At 37.9% G+C, this 20,397-nt stretch overlaps 1 protein-coding gene across 1 annotated transcript in view; it reads right to left on the reverse strand.

Moving 5' to 3' along the window:
* The window catches only part of PDE1B (phosphodiesterase 1B), a 276,806-nt gene that overhangs the window by 50,281 nt on the left and 206,128 nt on the right, over window positions 1-20,397 (reverse strand). Inside the window, exons 7-8 of the mRNA XM_053708266.1 lie at window positions 15,150-15,250; window positions 8,966-9,091 (exon numbers count right to left, since the gene is read on the reverse strand). Of these exons, the coding sequence (XP_053564241.1) occupies window positions 8,966-9,091; window positions 15,150-15,250 (227 nt within the window). The remainder of the gene's footprint in view (window positions 1-8,965; window positions 9,092-15,149; window positions 15,251-20,397) is intronic.

The following is a 20,397-nucleotide window of genomic DNA, read 5'->3' on the forward strand; positions in this document are numbered from 1 at the left end:
TCTGGCCAAAAAAGTGAGCGGTACACCTGTACCTGCAAGACTCGTAATACCAGCGGACGTTAAAAAGCAGCGTTAGGACCAGCCAACGCTGCTTTTTAAGCCTAACGCACAACTCGTAATCTAGCCGATAGATTGTTCTATACATTTGGACAAGTGTAGCCTAGAGAAACTAAGGTACCACATGTACGCTACTTTAATATGGTTTCCTTTGAGGTTTGCACTAATAGTAAATGCAGACCCTTTCCTCAAGTCAATGGCTGAGCTTACATATTATTTACCTTTAAATGTGTGTCACTAAAAGGCAGGGATGTGAAACAAAGCTTTTGCCTACCAAAATGATCTTATTTATTCAAAATTCATTTAACAATTCACATCTCTATTTACAGAGAGAGGGGCCAAACTTCTAGATAATGGCTTTCTACAAAATCCCTTTAATGGCATACTTAATTTAAATAATTTCTCCATAAAATGTTACAGATGTGGCAGAAAGTATTGGTATCCTTCCACTTATTTAGGAAAATGCACAATTTCCCCTGAACTAAGTAAATATTGACACAAGTATTTTGTATCCACCATTCTTTATTTCAAATGTAATAGAACAGAAACTTTACTTTTGATTTATGACTTCATATGTTACTTTTAAAAAGTAAAACAAATGAGAATGGCACAGACAAAAATATTTGTAATCTTATTTTGTAGCACAGCTTTGGAGACAATGGGGCCGATTTATCAAGCTCCGTATGGAGCTTGATGCCCCTGTTTCCGTGCGAGCCTTCAGGTTCGCCGGAAACAGAGGTTATGAAGCAGCGGTCTAAAGACCGCTGCTCCATAACTTCTCTGCCTGCTCTGAGGCCAAGGACAGAAATCAACCCAATCGAATGCGATCGGGTTGATTGACACCCCCTGCCAGCAGCCGATTGGCTGTGAATCTGCAGGGGGCGGCATTGCACTAGCAGTTCACAAGAACTGCTGGTGCAATGATAAATGCCAACAGAGTAAGCTGTCTGCATTTATCAATGTGCAGCGGACATGATACGCTACATCGTATCATGTCCACTCGCTCTATGATAAATCTACCCAATAACTGCAATCAAAAGCTTTCTGTAGCTCTGAATAAGATTTGTACACTTTTTGACTGGGATTTTGGCCTACTCTTCTTGAGCAAACTGCTCCAGTTCCATCAGGTTTGATAAGTGTCTTTTTCCAACTGTGATATTTAGATTTTTCCACAAGTGTTCAATGAGATTCAGATCTGGACTCATAGAAGGACACACCAGAACGGTCCATTGTTTTCTTCTCGTTCATTCCTTGGTTCTTTTTGAGGTATGTTTTGAGTCATTATCCTGCTGGAGGACCCATAACCTGATACTGAGACACAGCTTTCTGACATTGGGCAGTACGTTTCCCTGCTGAATGCCTTGATAGTCTTCTGATTTCATCATACCCTGCAGAGATTATAGGCACCCAGTGCCAGGGGCAGCAAAGCAATCTCCAAACATCAATGAGTATTTGTCATGTTTTAGGGTAGGGATGGTGTCCTTTTCTTTAAAAGCTTCTTTTTCCTTCCGTAAAAATTTAGTTGTTGTAATTTGCCAAAAAGTTCTACTTTTGCTTCGTCTGTCCAAAGGACATTCTCCCAGAAGGACTGTGGCTTATCAATATGCATTTTGGCAAACTCCAGTTAGGCTTTTTTGTGGTTCTCTCTTAAAAGGAAAGGGTACCAATACTTTTAGCCACATCTGTAATATTCATATGACATCAATACACAGATAACAATACAGTCAAGATTATTATGAAAATATTCTAAGAATCAAATTTATATCAATTTAGAAATTGACATTAAAAATATAACAGCTAGATTACGAGTTTTGCGTTATGACTCAAATAGCATCGGTATGCTTCATAACGCTTAATTTTCCCTAATGCCGCTATTACATGTCTTGCTGGTATAGGTTTACCACACACCTTTTTGGCCGTCACGCAACGTCAGTACCGCACTTTTAAAAAAGTCCTTTTTCAATGGGACTTTCATAGCGCCGGTATTACAAGTTTGCCTGGGAGGCCAAAAAGTGAGCGGTATACCCTATACTGACAAGATCCGTACCACCATCTAAAGTCAGTAGTTATGAGTTTTATGTTACAAAACTGTAGCATAAAACTGATAACTAAAGTGTTAAAAAGTACACTACCACCCATAAACTACCTATTAACCCCTAAACCGAGGCCCTCCCGCATCGCAAACACTAAAATACATTTATTAACCCCTAATCTGCTGCTCCTGATATCGCCGTCACTTTAAAAAACTATTAACCACTATTCTGCCGCTTCCTGACATCATCACTACTATAACGAATTATTAACCCATAAAACATTAACCCGCAAACACTATTTAAATATTATTAAGCCCTAATTTGCCATCCGCCCACACCGTCGCTATAATAAACCTATTAACCACTAAAGCCCCCCACAACGAAATATACTATAATAATCTATTAACCCCTAAACCTCTGGCCTCCCACATCACTACATAAATATATTAACCCTTAAACTTAACCCTAACGTAACCCTAACCCTAAGCATAACCCTAACCCTAACGTAACCCTAAGCCTAACACCCCCTAACTGAAATATAATTAATATAAATCTAAATAAAACTTACAATTATTACCTAAATAATTACTATTTAAAAATAAATACTTACCTATAAAATAAAACCTAAGCTAGCTTCAACATACCTAATAGTTATAATATTGTAGCTATCATAGGTTTTATTTTTATTTCACAAGTAAGTTTGTATTTTTTTTAACTAGGTAAACTAGTTAGTAAATAGTTATTAACTATTTACTAGCTACCTAGTTAAAATAAATACTAATTTACCTGTAAAATAAAACCTAACCTGCATCACACTAAAACCTAACATTACAATAAAATAAATTAAATTAGTCTAATTATCTAAATTACAAAACAAAATAAACACTAAATTACACAAAATAAAAAATGAAATTATCAAAAATAAAAATGAATTACACCTAATCTAATAGCCCTATAAAAAAAAAAAAAAATTAAAAAAAAAACTTTAGCTTACACTAAACTGCCAATGACCCTTAAAAGGGCCTTTTGTGGGGCATTGCCCCAAATAAATCAGCTCTTTTACCTGTAAAAAACAAATACAAACAAACCCCCAACAGTAAAACCCACCACCCACACAACCAAACCCCCAAATAAAAAAAATCTAAATAAACCTACGCTAACCTTTGCCCTGAAAAGGGCATTTGGATGCGCATTGCCCTTAAAAGGGCATTTAGCTCTTTTACTGCCCAGACCCTAAGCTAAAAATAAAACCCACCCAATAAACCCTTAAAAAAACCTAACACTAACCCCCGATGATCCACTTACAGTTTTCTAAGACCGAACATCCATCTTCATCCAGGCAGCAGACGTCTTCATCCAAGCAGGCAGAGGTCTTCATCCAGACGGCATTTTCTGTCTTCATCCATCCGGTGCGGAGCGGGTCCATCTTTAAGACATCCGGCGTGGAGCAACCTCTTCTTCCGATGGTCAACATAGAATGAAGTTTCCCTTTAAGGTACGTCATCCAAGATGGCGTCCCTTACATTCCGATTGGCTGATAGAATTCTATCAGCCAATTGGAGTTAAAGGGGAAAAAATCCTATTGCTGTTGCAATCAGCCAATAGGATTGAGCTCACATTCTTTTGGCTGATCCAATTTTTCCCCTTTAATTCCTATTGGCTGATATAATCCTATCAGCCAATCAGAATGTAAGGGACGCCATCTTGGATGACGTACCTTAAAGGGAAACTTCATTCTATGTTGACCATCGTAAGAAGAGGATGCTCCGCACCGGATGTCTTGAAGATAGACCCGCTCCGTGCCGGATGGGTGAAGAAAGATGATGCCATCTGGATGAAGACTTCTGCCATCTTGGATGACGTACCTTAAAGGGAAACTTCATTCTATGTTGACCATCGGAAGAAGAGGATGCTCCGCGCCAGATGCCTTGAAGATGGACCCGCTCCGTGCTGGATGGATGAAGATAGATGATGCCGTCTGGATGAAGACTTCTGCCCGCTTGGATAAAGACTTCAGCCTGCTTGGATGAAGACTTCTGCCGCCTGGATGAGGATGGATGCCCAGTCTTCGAAAACTGTAAGTGGATCGTCGGGGGTTAGTGTTAGATTTTTTAAGGGTTTATTGGGTGGGTTTTATTTTTAGCTTAGTGTTTGGGCAGTAAAAGTGTTAAATGCCATTTTAAGGGCAATGCCCATCCAAATGCCCTTTTCAGGGCAATGGTAAGCTTAGGTTTATTTAGATAGGTTTTTATTTGGGAGGTTTGGTTGCGTGGGTGGTGGGTTTTACTGTTGGGGGGTTGTTTGTATTTTTTTTACAGGTATTGGCAGTTTAGTGTAGGCTAGGTTTTTTTTGGGGGGGGGTTAAATAGGGCTATTAGATTAGGTGTAATTCATTTTTATTTTTGATAATTTCATTTTTTATTTTGTGTAAATTAATGTTTATTTTGTTTTGTAATTTAGGTTTTTTTTACAGGTAAGTTTGTATTTAGTTTTAAATAGGAATTATTTAGGTAATAATTTTAAGTTTAATTTAGATTTATTTTAATTATATTTAAATTAGGGGGTGTTTAGGGTTAGACCTATGCTTAGGGTTAGGGTTACGTTAGGTTTAAGGGTTAATATAGTTATGTAGTGTTAGTGATGTGGGAGGCCAGAGGTTTAGGGGTTAATAACTTTAGTATAGTGGCAGCGACATTGGGGACGGAAGATTAGGGGTTAATAACTGTAATGTAGGTGGCAGCAATGTTAGGGTTTAATAACTGTAATGTAGGTGGTGGCGATGTTAGGGGCAGCAGATTAGGGGTGATTAGACATGGCTAATGTTAGGCTGTTAGGTTTAAACATAACTTTTTCTTTCTCCATAGACATCAATGGGGCTGCCGTACAGAGCTTTTTATTCTGCGATCGCAGGTGTTAGACTTTATTTTTGCCGGCTCTCCCCATTGATGTCTATGGGGAAATCGTGCATGAGCACGTCAAAGCAGAGCTTGTATTTCGGTGCAGTATGGAGCTCAATGCCACCATATCGCCTGCACAAGCCTGCTTTTTGTAAGCAGCACTATAGGGAGGTGAAATAACGACGCTTTTGTGGCGCTTGTTAATTTCCCTATAGCACTCAAAACTCGTAATCTAGCTGTATATTATTTAAAAGAAAACCTAATTTTTACTAAAGTACTAATACATACATAGTACTAGCTTTATGCATTGATCAATAAAAACTGTTAAATAACTGGGTCTATTTATATGCAGTGCACTGTATATAGCAGATAGGATTGATGCTATTAGAGTTGCCACCTTTCTTGGGAACAAATACTGACCATGTTAATTAGCATAAAAAATTAGTTGCTGGTGAACCATGTGGAATACATCAAACTCAAATCAGTGGTGTAAGAAAGGCTAACAAATGGTTAATCTCTGAGGCTCAGCTATGTATATGTACCACAAAATGTGTTTGATTTAAATACTCTGATGCTACCTAATTTAAGGGGCATTCAACTGACGGGCACAACAATGATAGAATAGTTACTACTCACCATGTTCTTGTATTTCCTACTGTGCATGTAGCTCTTTCAAAACAATTTTACTTTTTAAAACCTTTTAGGTGCTAGATAATAAAGATCCACCTTTTCATTTTGAGCACCGCCATCTTGGAACTTAGATATTCTTACACCCTGTGATAGAAGCGATGCACACTCACAGATAAGTAATGTTGCTGGCTTTTTGACAGCTGTATAATTTGCCTGAGGTTAGCATGCATAATACAGTGTGGGAGCTCTTCTATTTTTACATTTTTTTACACATTTTTAAAGTTACGCAAAATATATTAAAAGCATTCATCAATAATATAGAGCAATGCAGCCACTACAAAAACGTTAAGCTCCTGCTCTATATTGTGCAGCCTAACCTGAAGCACATTATATAGTTGTTAAAATGCCAGCAAACTCACTGATATGTAAATGCACCCTGCTTCTGTCACAGGTTGTGAGAATACCTGTGCTTTAAGATGGCAGCCTCCAGTATGACAAAGTGCAAAGTCACCATCTGGCTTAGAAAAGGGGAAAGCAATCTTATGACCGCTGCTTCTTAACTTCCATTTCAGGTGAACCTGAAACGATGGTGGTAGGAAGCAGCCTCCGCTTAAAGGGCCATTATGCACTCAAAAAAATATGGGCTAATTAAATAAAGCATTAAAAGAAAATAAAGTTTTAAATTAACATGTATTATCAATTTTGCTGCTTAAGGTCCTAAAAATTATGTTAAAGTTTAAAGTCCTCTGACTTCATGAGAATACGTTCGTAGTACCCTCCTGCTGGAGCGGTCTCTGTAATGTGCTTTGTGTGCAGTAATATGTTGAAAGGCAGAAACGATGTAGATATACACAGAAGCTGAGGAATTCCACTTCCCTTTCCCTCTCCGGTTACCACAGATCTCCTCCAGTCTCTGCACACTCTAATTGAATGCCGTGGTAACCGGGAGGGGGGAGGGAAGTGGATTTCCTGCAGCATTAGAACGGACTGTGTGAAATCAGCAGATGCAGATATACACAGAAGCTACTAAACTCAGCAGCATATTTTCCCTTCTGTCCGTTCTAACACTGCAGGAATTCCACTTCCCTCCCCCCTCTCGGTTACCACGGCATTTATAAGGGTGTGCAGAGACTAGAGGAGATCTGTGGTAACCGGAGGGGGAAAGGGAAGTGGAATTCTTCAGCTTCTGTGTATATCTACATAGTTTCTGCCTTTCAACATATTACTGCACACAAAGCACATTACAGAGACCGGTCCAGGAGGAGGGCTTTCTAAACACAAGTTAGGGACTGTGGAAAAAAGCCTTGTTCTGCAGCTACTGGGTACTACAAACGTATTCTCATGAAGTCAGAGGACTTTAAACTTTAACATCATTTTTAGGACCTTAAGCAGTAAAATTGATAATACATGTTAATTTAAAACTTTATTTTCTTTTAATGCTTTATTTAATTAGCCAATATTTTTTTGAGCGCATAATGGCCCTTTAAAGGGACATAATACTCATATGCTAAATCACTTGAAAATGATGCAGTATAACTGTAAAAAGCTGACAGGAAAATATCACCTGAGCATCTCTGTGTAAAAAAGGAAGATATTTTACCTCACAATCTCCTCAGCTCAGCAGAGTAAGTTCTGTGTAAAAAGTTATACTCAGCTGCAGCCCAGCTGCAGGTAAAATAAGAAGAAATGAACAGCAGCCAATCAGCATCAGCAGTGCTGAGGTCATGAACTTTTTTACTGTGATCTCATGAGATTTCACTTACCTCTCATGAGATTTCATTGTAAACTTACACTGAATAGGGAAATAAGATGAGTGTGCACGAAAGCTCGCTCCTTCCGCTGTCCCGGGACAGACATACTGATTTGTCCTTTACAATGGGATGTGGCTACTGAGAAACTTTTGAGGTAAAATATCTTTCCTTTTTACATAAAGATGTTCAGGTGATATTTTCTAGACAGCTTTTTACAGCTATATTGCATCACTTTCAAGTGTTTAAACATTTGGGTATTATGGCCCTTTAATAAATCTACCCCAGTGAAAACTCCACATTTTAAGTATACCAGTACTGCTCATCCATAATATATTTTGAGACAAATAATAACTCATGGACAAACATTATAAAAACAACTGTTTATATACTATTATGAAACCAAGGTTGTGTATGTAGTGACTATAAAGGTATTTATTCAGTATTTGCTTCCTATTTTTAGTGTGGATGAATCAATTTATTAAAATAACTTTATTTGGTGCTAACAAATGTTTTTTGGGGATGAAGAATTATCAATATCAGTGCTGAGAATATAAGCAGTGTGCTTCATACAAGGAACGACTTTTTCATTATGTTTCTACGGAGGGGCTGCTCAGCTAGCATGATATTATAGAATATAAATAAAATGGTGAAGAATTTCCACTGTACACCAACTATAACTATTATTAGCTTATACAATAGATCTAAATCACTGGTTTTCAAACCTGTCCTCAGGCCTCCCCAACAGTCCAGGTTTTCTGGATCACCTTAGATGAGAGCAGGTAAAATAACCATGGTTACTAATGAGCTGATTGTTTCACCTGTGCGTCAGTTCACACACAGCTCCAAGCTGTAGCAGGAGGTGCATCTTAGCATCTCCCCTGCTGTTAGCTTGTTGGGTCACATGTTGTTCACTCTAAGGTGTGCAAGGGACCCTTGCTTTGTTGACTGGTTCTGGCTTCTATTGTTGATTAAGCTGTTAGGCACCCACCCTGCAAGTAGGACCTCAGCATACAAGGACGAACTATAAGTGTTTACAATTGTATAACCACTAAGACAGGTATTCTGTAAACATCATGCATGTATATTCAACCTGTGGGGAGAGCAGTTTACTACTCTGCTGAGTGATGACATTAGCACTGTGGATGTACTTACATTTATGCAATCTCTATGAGAGTTCCTGGGCTGGGTTACCCCAGTAAGAAACAGTTTCCGCTTGCATTGCTTGAAAAATAAATGCAGATATCTCTGCTTTAAGATACAGAGTATGGGTACTATATGCTGAAAGCAAAGTAATCTGGTTTGTATTGTCTGCAGGATTTCCATGCTCCCTGCTAACTTTACTCTCCCCAGAAAAGCTTCCCTTTCCAGCAAACTCCATTACTTTCTATTATAGACAATTCGCAGGGACAACCCCTTTTATTAGCTAATTCCATGATGGCAGCCCCTGAGAGTGTCGACATGTCCAGCCTTCACTGCCCTTTAATGAAGATTGTGAAATAAAAGTAGCACTATCTAAAGAATTTATTTACAAGAAGCTGATTTCCATGCAACTAGATCCAAAAAAGTAATTAGGTAATGTGGTTTTAAAATTACGTACGTGAACTCATCCTTGGTGAGGTTAACAAAAATATTCATTTCATCATCCTGCATGATCCGGTAAACTGCACTGACATGGTGGTTCTCCAGCACTGATCGGTCATTGTATAAAATGGCGCAATCTGACCTGTGATGACAAAATTATAATAATAAATTATGACGATAATAATAATAATAATCATAATAATATCAATAATATAATAGTTGACAAAGACATAGTATACAACAAACATGAATAAAGTCACAATAATAGTAGAACCTTACACTACAATGAAGAATATAAAGTGCAAAACAATAAATATTTTATCAAAATAAATAGCAAGAAAATTATGTATATAACATGCTTCAATAATTTATTTGACAGCTAACCAGATGTTCAAACTGTTTCTATGGAAATGTGGCTGTATCATAATAACAGGTTATCAGGTTTTCTTTATTCACGAATCGTCAATTCACATTGCTACATCAATAGATTTTTCGCTATTTCAAATACACATTAGCTAATCAGTGTTTTGTTTTTAAAAAAAATATAAAAACGTTTTAACATACGAGGGGAGTGCAATATTGTGCTTATGCAAGCACAATATTTGTACTTCACTCAGTAATACCAGCGCACGTAAAGTGAGGCACAATGCAAACACAACCTCGCGTTTGCATTGCCTGGAAGCCTTGCATTATTGAGAGCATACTTCCATATGATTCAATGGGAGCCTCGTTCTGATGCTGATAGACATGGCAAACCACGTAGCGAAATGAATTGCGCTAGCTCAAAGTGAGAGGCTGATTATACACTTGCAATGGCTGGTTATTTAACGTGCGCTCGTACATGGGCAAATTTGTCCTTTTACTGCCGCACATTAAGATAGAGCTACACTTGTAATCTGGCCCATAGTGTGAATAAGTAAATAAATAAAATACTGCATAGGTAGAATGTATCCATGCATCAAAAAAATTATTTCTTCAGTGCAAGTGTTGGGGAAATAGAATCCAAAGTGAACCCAAAAGAAATAAAAGGGGGTCATGACATGTGGTACTTTTTTTCTAAAGGATTATTTCAGGATTCAAATGCAGACAGACGTGTTGTTATTGTTTAGCAGTTAAAATGCTCTTGATAACTATAAGGGAAGATTACATTCAATTAAAATGCATTAACGTGTGTTTATAAAAAAAGCATCAATGAATATGAGGATTTTTGTAAAATTAATCTATGATTTGCTTAACTGGAACAGATTATTTTGTTTTGTTTCAAGTAAGAATATTTATCAATTAAATAGATGTTGTGCGAAGATAGTGTCCTGCGTCATTCATTACCTTTTACACCAAACAGAATACTTCACAAATGCTAATAACTTACTTACGGCTAGATTACGAGTTTTGGTTAGAGGCTATGCGGTGCTAACGAGCAGTTTTCGCTCACCGCTCACTTCCCTGCAGCACTGGTATTACGAGTTTTTACAAACCCGTCGTTAAAAGACGAAGTGAGCATTGAGCAAAATTTTGCTCATTACCGCACTCCAATACCAGCGCTGCTTAAGTCAGCAGTGAGCTGGTCGTACATGCTCGTGCACGATTTCTCCATAGGAATCAACGAGGAGAGCCGACTGAGAAAAAGTCTTACACCTGCAAAAAAGCAGCGTAAAACTCAGTAACGCAGCCCCATTGATTCCTATGGGGAAATAAAAGTTATGTCTACACCTAATACCCTAACATGAACCCCTAGTCTAAACACACCTAATCTTACACTTATTAACCCCTAATCTGCCGCCCCGACATCGCTGACACCTACATTATTCTTATTAACCCCAAATCTGCCGATCCGGACACCACCGCCACCTATATTATACTTATGAACCCCTACTCTGCTGCCCCCAACATCGCCAACACATACATTATATTTATTAACCCCTAATCTGCCGCCCCCAATGTCGCCGCCACCTACCTACACTTATTAACCCCTAATCTGCCGCCCCAACATTGCCGCCACTATAATAAACAAATTAACCCCTAAACCGCCGCACTCCCGCCTTGCAAACATTTGTAAAATATTATTAACCCCTAATCTGCCATCCCTAACATCAACGCCACCTGCCTACAGTTATTAACCCCTAATCTGCCACCCCCAATGTCGCCGCCACTATACTAAATGTATTAACCCCTAAACCTAAGTCTAACCCTAACACCCCCTAACGTAAATATAATTTAAATAAATCTAAATAAAATTACTATAATTAACTAAATTGTTCCTATTTAAAACTAAATACTTACCTATAAAATAAACCCTAAGCTAGCTACAATAAAACTAATTGTTGCATTGTAGCTAGCTTAGGATTTATTTTTATTTTACAGGCAAGTTTGTATTTATTTTAACTAGGTAGAATAGTTATTAAATAGTTATTAACTTTTTAATAACTACCTAGCTAAAATAAATACAAAAGTACCTGTAAAATAAAACCTAACCTACGTTACAATAACACCTAACACTATACTGTAATTAAATAAATTTACTAAATTAACAACAATTAAATCAATTAAATTAAATTAGCTAAAGTACAACCCCCCCACTAAATTACAGAAAATAATAAACAAATTACAAGATATTTAAACTAATTACACCTAATCTAATAGCCCTATCAAAATAAAAAAAGCCCCCCCAAAATAAAAAAAACCCTAGCCTAAACTAAACTACCAATAGCCCTTAAAAGGACCTTTTGCTGGGCATTGCCCCAAAGTAATCAGCTCTTTTACCTGTAAAATAAAATACAAACAACCCCCCCAACATTAAAACCCACCACCCACACAACCAACCCCCATTGCCCTGAAAAGGGCATTTGGATGGGCATTGTCCTTAAAAGGGCAGTTAGTTCTTTTGCAAGCCCAAATCCTAACCTAAAAATAAAACCCACCCAATACACCCTTAAAAAAACCTTACACTAACCCCCTGAAGATCGACTTAAAGGGAGAAGTCTTCATCCAAGCCGGGCCAAAGTCCTCAATGAAGCCGGGAGAAGTCTTCATCCAAGCTGGGCGAAGTGGTCCTCCAGACGGGCAGAAGTCTTCATCCAGACGGCATCTTCTATCTTCATCCATCCGGCGCGGAGCGGGTCCATCTTCAAGACATCCAACGCGGAGCATCCTCTTCATCCGACGACTAAAGACGAATGAAGGTACCTTTAAGTGACGTCATTCAAGATGGCGTCCCTTAGATTCCGATTGGCTGATAGAATTCTATCAGCCAATCGGAATTAAGGTAGAAAAAATCCTATTGGCTGATGCAATCAGCCAATAAGATTGAAGTTCAATCCTATTGGCTGATCCAATCAGCCAATAGGATTGAGCTCGCATTCTATTGGCTGTTCCAATCAGCCAATAGAATGCGAGCTCAATCCTATTGGCTGATTGGATCAGCCAATAGGATTGAACTTCAATCCTATTGGCTGATTGCATCAGCCAATAGGATTTTTTCTGCCTCAATTCCGATTGGCTGATAGAATTCTATCAGCCAATCGGAATCTAAGGGACGCCATCTTGGATGACGTCACTTAAAGGTACCTTCATTCGTCTTTAGTCGTCGGATGAAGAGGATGCTCCACGTCAGATGTCTTGAAGATGGACCCGCTCTGCGCCGGATGAATGAAGATAGAAGATGCCGTCTGGATGAAGACTTCTGCCCGTCTGGATGAAGAATTCTCATGGCTTCATTGAGGACTTTGGCCCGGCTTGGAGGAAGGCTTCTCCCTGTAAGTCGATCTTCAGGGGGCTAGTGTAAGGTTTTTTAAGGGTGTATTGGGTGGGTTTTATTTTTAGGTTAGGGTTTGGGCTTGCAAAAAACTAACTGCCCTTTTAAGGACAATGCCCATCCAAATGCCCTTTTCAGGGCAATGGGGAGCTTAGTTTTTTTAGATAGTATTTTATTTGGGGGGTTGGTTGTGTGGGTGGTGGGTTTTACTTTTAGGGGGTTGTTTGTATTTTTTTTCAGGTAAAAGAGCTGATTACTTTGGGGCAATGCCCCGCAAAAGGCCCTTTTAAGGGCTATTGGTAGTTTAGTCTAGGCTAGGGATTTTTTTAATTTTTTGGGGGGGAATTTTTTTATTTTGATAGGGCTATTAGATTAGGTGTAATTAGTTTAAATATCTTGTAATTTGTTTATTATTTTCTGTAATTTAGTGTTTGTTTGTTTTTGTACTTTAGCTAATTTAATTGATTTAATTGTTGTTAATTTAGTTAATTTATTTAATTATAGTGTAGTGTTAGGTGTTAGTGTAACTTAGGTTAGGTTTTATTTTACAGGTACTTTTGTATTTATTTTAACTAGGTAATTATTAAATAGTTAATAACTATTTAATAACTATTGTACCTAGTTAAAATAAATACAAACTTGCCTGTAAAATAAAAATAAACCCTAAGCTAGCTACAATGTAACTATTAGTTATATTGCAGCAAGCTTAGGGTTTATTTTATAGGTAAGTATTTAGTTTCAAATAGAAATAATGTAGTTAATGATAGTAATTTTCTTTAAATGTATTTAAATTATATTTAAGTTAGGGGGTGTTAGGGTTAGGGTTAGACTTAGGTTTAGGGGTTAATACATTTAGTATAGTGGCAGCGACATTAGGGATGGCAGATTAGGGGTTAATAAATGTAGGTAGGTTGCGGCGACATTGGGGGCGGCAGATTAGGGGTTAATAAATATAATGTAGGTGTCGGCGATGTTGGGGGCAGCAGATTAGGGGTTCAAAAATATAATGTAGGTGGCGGCGGTGTCCGGAGCGGCAGATTAGGGGTTAAAAATTTTATTATAGTGTTTGCGATGCGGGAGGGACTCGGTTTAGGGGTCAATAGGTAGTTTATGGGTCCTAGTATACTTTTTAGCACTTTAGTTATGAGTTTTATGTTACGGCATTGTACCATAAAACTCTTAACTACTGACTTTAGAATGCGTTACGGATCTTGACAGGGTAGGGTGTACCGCTCACTTTTTGGCCTCCCAGGACAGACTCGTAATACTGGCTCTATGGAAGTCCCATAGAAAAAAGACTTTACGTTTAAGTTTATGTAAGTCGTTTTGCAGTAAGGCCAAAGAAGTGTGCGGTGACCCTAAACCTTCAAGACTCGTAATAGCAGTGGGAGTAAAAAGCACTGTTAGGACCTCATAACGCTGCTTTTTACCTTAACGCACAACTCGTAATCTAGCCTTAATTATTACGATTTTAGTGCTTCTTTATAAAATGCACACATTTACAAAAATATGTATAGAGGTCATAGCAGATACGTGGGATGTAGTTTTGTTAAAAGAACAGACAGTTTTAATTTATGCGCAACTATTAACAATGTTAAACATGAAACTTAAGTTTTTTCTTTTATAATTCATATAGAGCATACACTTTTAAATAATTTTCCATTTAAAAAATATATCTAGGTAGGCCCAGGAGCAGCTTGCACATATTGCACATATATGCTGTTGGCTTTCAGCTTGCTCTCATTAGTCCTTCAGCAAAGGATATCATGAGAACTAAGCAAATTAGGTAATAGAAGTAAGTTGGAATGTTGTTTCAAATTGTTTGATCTACCTGAATAATGAAAGAAAATTTTGGGGTTTCACGCCCCTTTAACTAATGTACATATCCTCTAAATGTTATGCAGCATTATACATAGGAAAGTAACAGCAAATTTACACTTTGGGGCCCATTTATTAATCTCCGAAAGGAGCTTGAAGGGCCGTGTTTCTGGTGAGTCTTCAGACTCGCCAGAAACAGCAGTTATGAAGCAGCGGTCCTAAGACCGCTGCTCCATAACCCTGTCCGTCTGCTCTGAGCAGGTGGACAGGAATCGCCACAATTCAACCCGATCGAGTACGATCAGGTTGATTGACAACTCCCTGCTGGCAGCCCATTGGCCGCGAGTCTGCAGGGGGCGGCGTTGCACCAGCAGCTCTTGTGAGCTGCTGGTGCAATGCTAAATACGGAGAGCGTATTGCTCTCTGCATTCAGCGAGGTCTGGCGGACCTAATCCGCACTGTCGGATCAGGTCTGCAAGACCTTTAATAAATTGGCCCCCATACCTTATTCTTCTCATTGAATTACAGTCTATATGAATCTACACCCACAGAACACCTTGTCATGGGAACAAAACTTGGTCTTTATGTTTGTGATGTGCAGTTTCAGTATTGCAATAATTAACTGACTCACTTAGTCTGGATATGGAAGCTGTTTGTTGTTCCTGTATGTTCAAAGTCATGAATTGCAGCAGCGAATATGATAGCCAGAATCTCAATTTCATTCAAGCAGTGCTGTGAAAGAGAACAGAGAAAATTCATCAGAGATTATGTGTTCATAAAACCAGTAGAGGGAGTTGCAAGATTGGAAAAGATTGGAAAAATAAGAAGAGCAATTGAAAAATTGAGACAAGATTGAGAGTGTAATTTTAAACTTAAGCATCTTGAGACTTTCTTTAAGTGCATTACTTTAGGTATTGTTAAAATATTGAAAAATAATGAAGACAAGGCATCTGAAATCTCTATTGAAAACAAACCTCCTGCCATGTAATGTACAGATATCTTATGCAGTTTTTATATATTTACAGTTTCAATAATATTAAAATAAAATAAAATGATATTTCATTAGAGCAACTCTATAATTATTATAAAAACAATACATTCCACAAATTCAAGAATAACATTTTGTGTAACATCTAGGGGCCGATTTATCATTTGTCTGGCAGACATGATCCGCTGTAGCGATCATGTCCGCCAGGCATCAATAAATGCAGACAGCATACGCTGTCGGCATTTAACATTGCACAAGCAGTTCTGGTGAACTGTTTGTGTAATGCCGCCCCCTGCAGATTCACAGCAGGGGGTGTCAATCAACCAGATCGTATGAGATCGGGTAGATAGATGTCCGCCGCCTAAGAGGCGGCTTACGAGTTAAGGAGCAGCGGTCTTAAGACTGCTGCTTCTTTAATCCTGTTTCCGGCAAACCTGAAGGCTCACGTGGAAACAGGGGTATTTGACCCCATTCGGGCCATGATAAATCGGGCCCATGGCCTTTCTGATCTCTGCTCAAGGTGTTAAGGCATCACGTCTGTCATCTTATGCTCACAAAGACAATTTTTGATAATACAAAATCTTTAGTGTAACAAATACATGTTCAAAATGCCAATACCCAGACATCCTATACTTCATCTATAAATACCCGCATTAAAAAATACTGGGCGCAGATTGCATACTGGATAAAGACAATCACTAAACAACATATAACTCTACATGAAGGGGAAATCCTGCTCCTCAATCTAGAGAACACACCAACAAGGCTAAAAACCTTCATTACCAATGTAATACTCCTAGCACCGAAATTAATCCTTAAGCATTGGCCCACAGGTAAAACACAAAAACTGAGTGATTAAAAAACTTCATTCTTTACCAATTAACAAAGGAAAAATGGGACACCATGGGGGAAACAAATAAATAAATGTTTCTCTGGACAATGGACCTTTGACTAGAGAAATCTACAGAAAATGACTACTTGCTTGATTACTCACATGACACATACAGTTAAATGCCTCAAGGATGTATTGTGGTTGTTTCCCTACTACACTATCGGCTAGATTACGAGTTTTGTGGTATGAGTGATAAAGCAGCGTTAAGGCTCTTTTTCACTACCGCTGGTATTACGAGTCTTGCAGGTTTAGGGGCACCACACACTTTTTTGGCCGCAACGCAACGTAATTACTGCAGCTTTTAAAAACTCATTTTTCAATGGGACTTCCAAGCGCCGGTATTAAGAGTCTGCCTGGGAGGCCAAAAAATGAGCGGTACAGTCTATACCGTCAAGATCCATACTGTAAACTCAAAGTTAGTAGTAATGAGTTTTACGCTACAAAGCTGTAACATAAAACTCATAACTAAAGTGCTAAAAAGTACACTAACACCCATAAACTACCTATTAACCCCTAAACAGAGGCCCTCCCGCATCACAAATAATAAAACAAAATTATTAACCCCTAATCTGCCGCTCCGGACATCGCAGCCACTATAATAAACATATTAACCCCTAAACTGCAGCACTCCCACATCACAAACACTAGTTAAATATTATTAACCCCTAATCTGCCGCCCCTAACATCGCCGCCACCTACCTACATTTATTAACCCCTAATCTGCCACCCCCAAGGTCGCCGCCACTATACTAAATTTATTAACCCCTAAACCTAAGTCTAACTCTAACCCTAACACCTCCTAACTTAAATATAATTAAAATAAATCTAAATAAAACCTACTATCATTACCTAAATAATTCCTATTTAAAACTAAATACCTGTAAAATAAACCCTAAGCTAGCTACAGTTACATTGTATCTAGCTAGGGGTTTATTTTTATTTTACAGGCAAGTTTGTATTTATTTTAACTAGGTAGAATAGTTACTAAATAGTTATTAACTATTTACTAACTACCTAGCTAAAATAAATACAAATTTACATGTAAAATAAAAGCTAACCTGCCTTACACTAACATCTAATCTTACACTACAATTAAATAAATTAAATTAATTAAATACAATTACCTAAATTACACAAAATAAAAAAACAAATTATCAGATATTTAAACTAATTACAGCTAATCTAATAGCCCTATCAAAATAAAAAAGCCCCCCCAAAATAAAAAAACCCTAGCCTAAACTAAACTACCAATAGCCCTTTAAAGGGCCTTTTGCGGGGCATTGCCCCAAAGAAATCAGCTCTTTTACCTGTAAAAAACAAATACAAACAACCCCCCAACAGTAAAACCCACCACCCACACAACCAACCCCCCAAATAAAATCCTATCTAAAAAAAAAAAAGCTCCCCATTGCCCTGAAAAGGGCATTTGGATGGGCATTGCCCTTAAAGGGGCATTTAGCTCTTTTTCAAGTGCCCAAACCCCTAATCTAAAAATAAAACCACCCAATAAACCCTTAAAAAAGCCTTACACTAACCCCCGAAGATCCACTTACAGTTTTTGAAGACCCGACATCCATCCTCAACGAAGCCAGCAGAAGTCCTCAACAAATCGGCAGAAGTCTTCACCCAGATGGCATCTTCTATCTTCATCCATTTGGCATGGGTCCATATTCAAGACTTCCGGCGCAGAGCATCCTCTTCAATCTACGTCTTCTTCCGAATGAGGTTTTCCTTTAAATGACGTCATCCAAGATAGCGTTCCTTAGATTCCGATTGGCTTATAGATTTCTATCAGCCAATCAGAAATTAAGGTTGAAAAAATCCGATTGGCTGTTGCAATCAGCCAATAGGATTGAGCTTGCATTCTATTGGCTGATTGGAACAGCCAATAGAATGCAAGCTCAATCCTATTGGCTGATTGGATCAGCCAATAGGGTTGAAGCTCAATCCTATTGGATGATTGCAACAGCCAATAGGATTTTTTCAACCTTAATTCTGATTGGCTGATAGAAATCAGCCAATCGGAATCTAAGGGATGAAGACTTCAGCCCGGTTGGATGAAGACTTCTGTCCGGTTGGATGAAGACTTCTGCCGCTTCATTGAGGACTTCTGCCGGCTTCGTGGAGGATGGATGTCGGGTCTTCAAAAACTGTAAGTGGATCTTCGGGGGTTAGTGTTAGGCTTTTTTAAGGGTTTATTGGGTGGGTTTTATTTTTAGAATAGGGTTTTGGGCGGAAAAAGAACTAAATGCCCTTTTAAGGGCAATGCCCATTCAAATGCCCTTTTCAGTGCAATGGGAAGCTTAGGTTTTTTAGTTAGGATTTTATTTGGGGGGTTGCTTGTATGGGTGGTGGGTTTTACTGTTGGGGGATTATTTCTATTTTTTTTTTAAAGGTAAAAGAGCTGATTTCTTTGGGGCAATGCCCCGCAAAAGGCCATTTTAAGGGCTATTGGTAGTTTAGTTTAGGCTAGGGTTTTTTTTATTTTGGGGGGGACATTTTACCTATTAGATTAGGTGTAATTAGTTTAAATATCTGATAATTTATTTTTTATTTTGTGTAATTTAGTGGGGGGGGGGTTTGTTGCAATTTAGTTAATTGTATTTAATTAATGTAATTTATTTAATTGTAGTGTAAGGTTAGGTGTTAGTGTAAGACAGGTTAAGTTTTATTTTACAGGTAGATTTGTATTTATTTTAACTAGGTAGTTAGTAAATAGTTAATAACTATTTACTAACTTTTCTACCTAGTTAAAATAAATACAAACTTAATTGTGAAATAAAAATAAAACCTAAGCTAGATACAATGTAACTATTAGTTATATTGTAGCTAGCTTAGGGTTTATTTTACAGGTAAGTATTTAGTTTTAAATAGGATTTATTTAGTTATTAATGGTAGCTTTTATTTAGATTTATTTTAATTACATTAAAGTTAGTGGGTGTTAGGGTTAGAGTTAGACTTAGGGTTAGGTTTAGGGGTTAATAAATTTAGTATAGTGGCGGCGACGTTGGGGCAGCAGATTAGGGGTTAATAAATGTAGGTAGGTGGCAGCGATGTTTGGGGCAGCAGATTAGGGGTTAATAAGAATAATGAAGGCGGCAGCGATGTCGGGGGCGGCAGATTAGGGGTTAATAAGTGTAAGATTAGGGGTGTTTAGACTCAGGGTTCATGTTAGGTTGTTAGGTGTAAACATAAATTTAGTTTCCCCACAGGAATCAATGGGGCTGCGTTACGGAGCTTTATGCTCCTTTATTGCAGGTGTTAGACTTTTTTTCAACAGGCTCTCCCCATTGATGTCTATGGGGAAATTGTGCACAAGCACATAAAACCAGCTTACCGCCGCACACCGCAGCCCTGGTATTGGAGTGCGGTATGGAGCTCAATTTTGCTCTATGCTCACTTCTTGCCTGTTAACGTCGGGTTTTTGTAAACCTGTAATACTAGTGCTGTAGGTAAGTGAGCGGTGACAATAACTTGCAAGTTAGTACCGCACCGCTCATAACGCAAAACTCGTAATCTAGCCGTATGTTTACAATTAAAAACAACTGAAACTGTAAGAGGCTTATTAAGTATTAAGTACTTAGTCTATACGATTAGGTACTAATGTTAATTTCATTTATTTATGTACTGTATATGATTTAATAATTATGTTAAGTTTGTGTTAGTTAACAAAATGTGAAAATAGCTGAAGGAGAACAGGTGAAATATCAACTGTAAGACTCTCTTCCCAAAAAACAAGAAAGTATGGACTACTAAGAGACTTTAAGTACATAAATGTCATCTTTATTTGAATTTATTTGTAACAGATTGTAAAAAAGGAATGTTTATCAATATCTGTTCTTTGACAGCTTTAATAAATAAAGTTTTAAAAAAAAATCTTTAGTGTACAATGTAAAAGAGATTGATCTGAAACGAAGGCCTTAATTAAAGAATATTAGCAAATCGTGACACAGAAGCAGACAAGGATAAATGAATTAATTCAGATGGAAAACATGTCAG

This window comes from Bombina bombina, chromosome 3 (genome assembly GCF_027579735.1).
Source record: "Bombina bombina isolate aBomBom1 chromosome 3, aBomBom1.pri, whole genome shotgun sequence".
Classification (NCBI taxonomy): domain Eukaryota; kingdom Metazoa; phylum Chordata; class Amphibia; order Anura; family Bombinatoridae; genus Bombina; species Bombina bombina.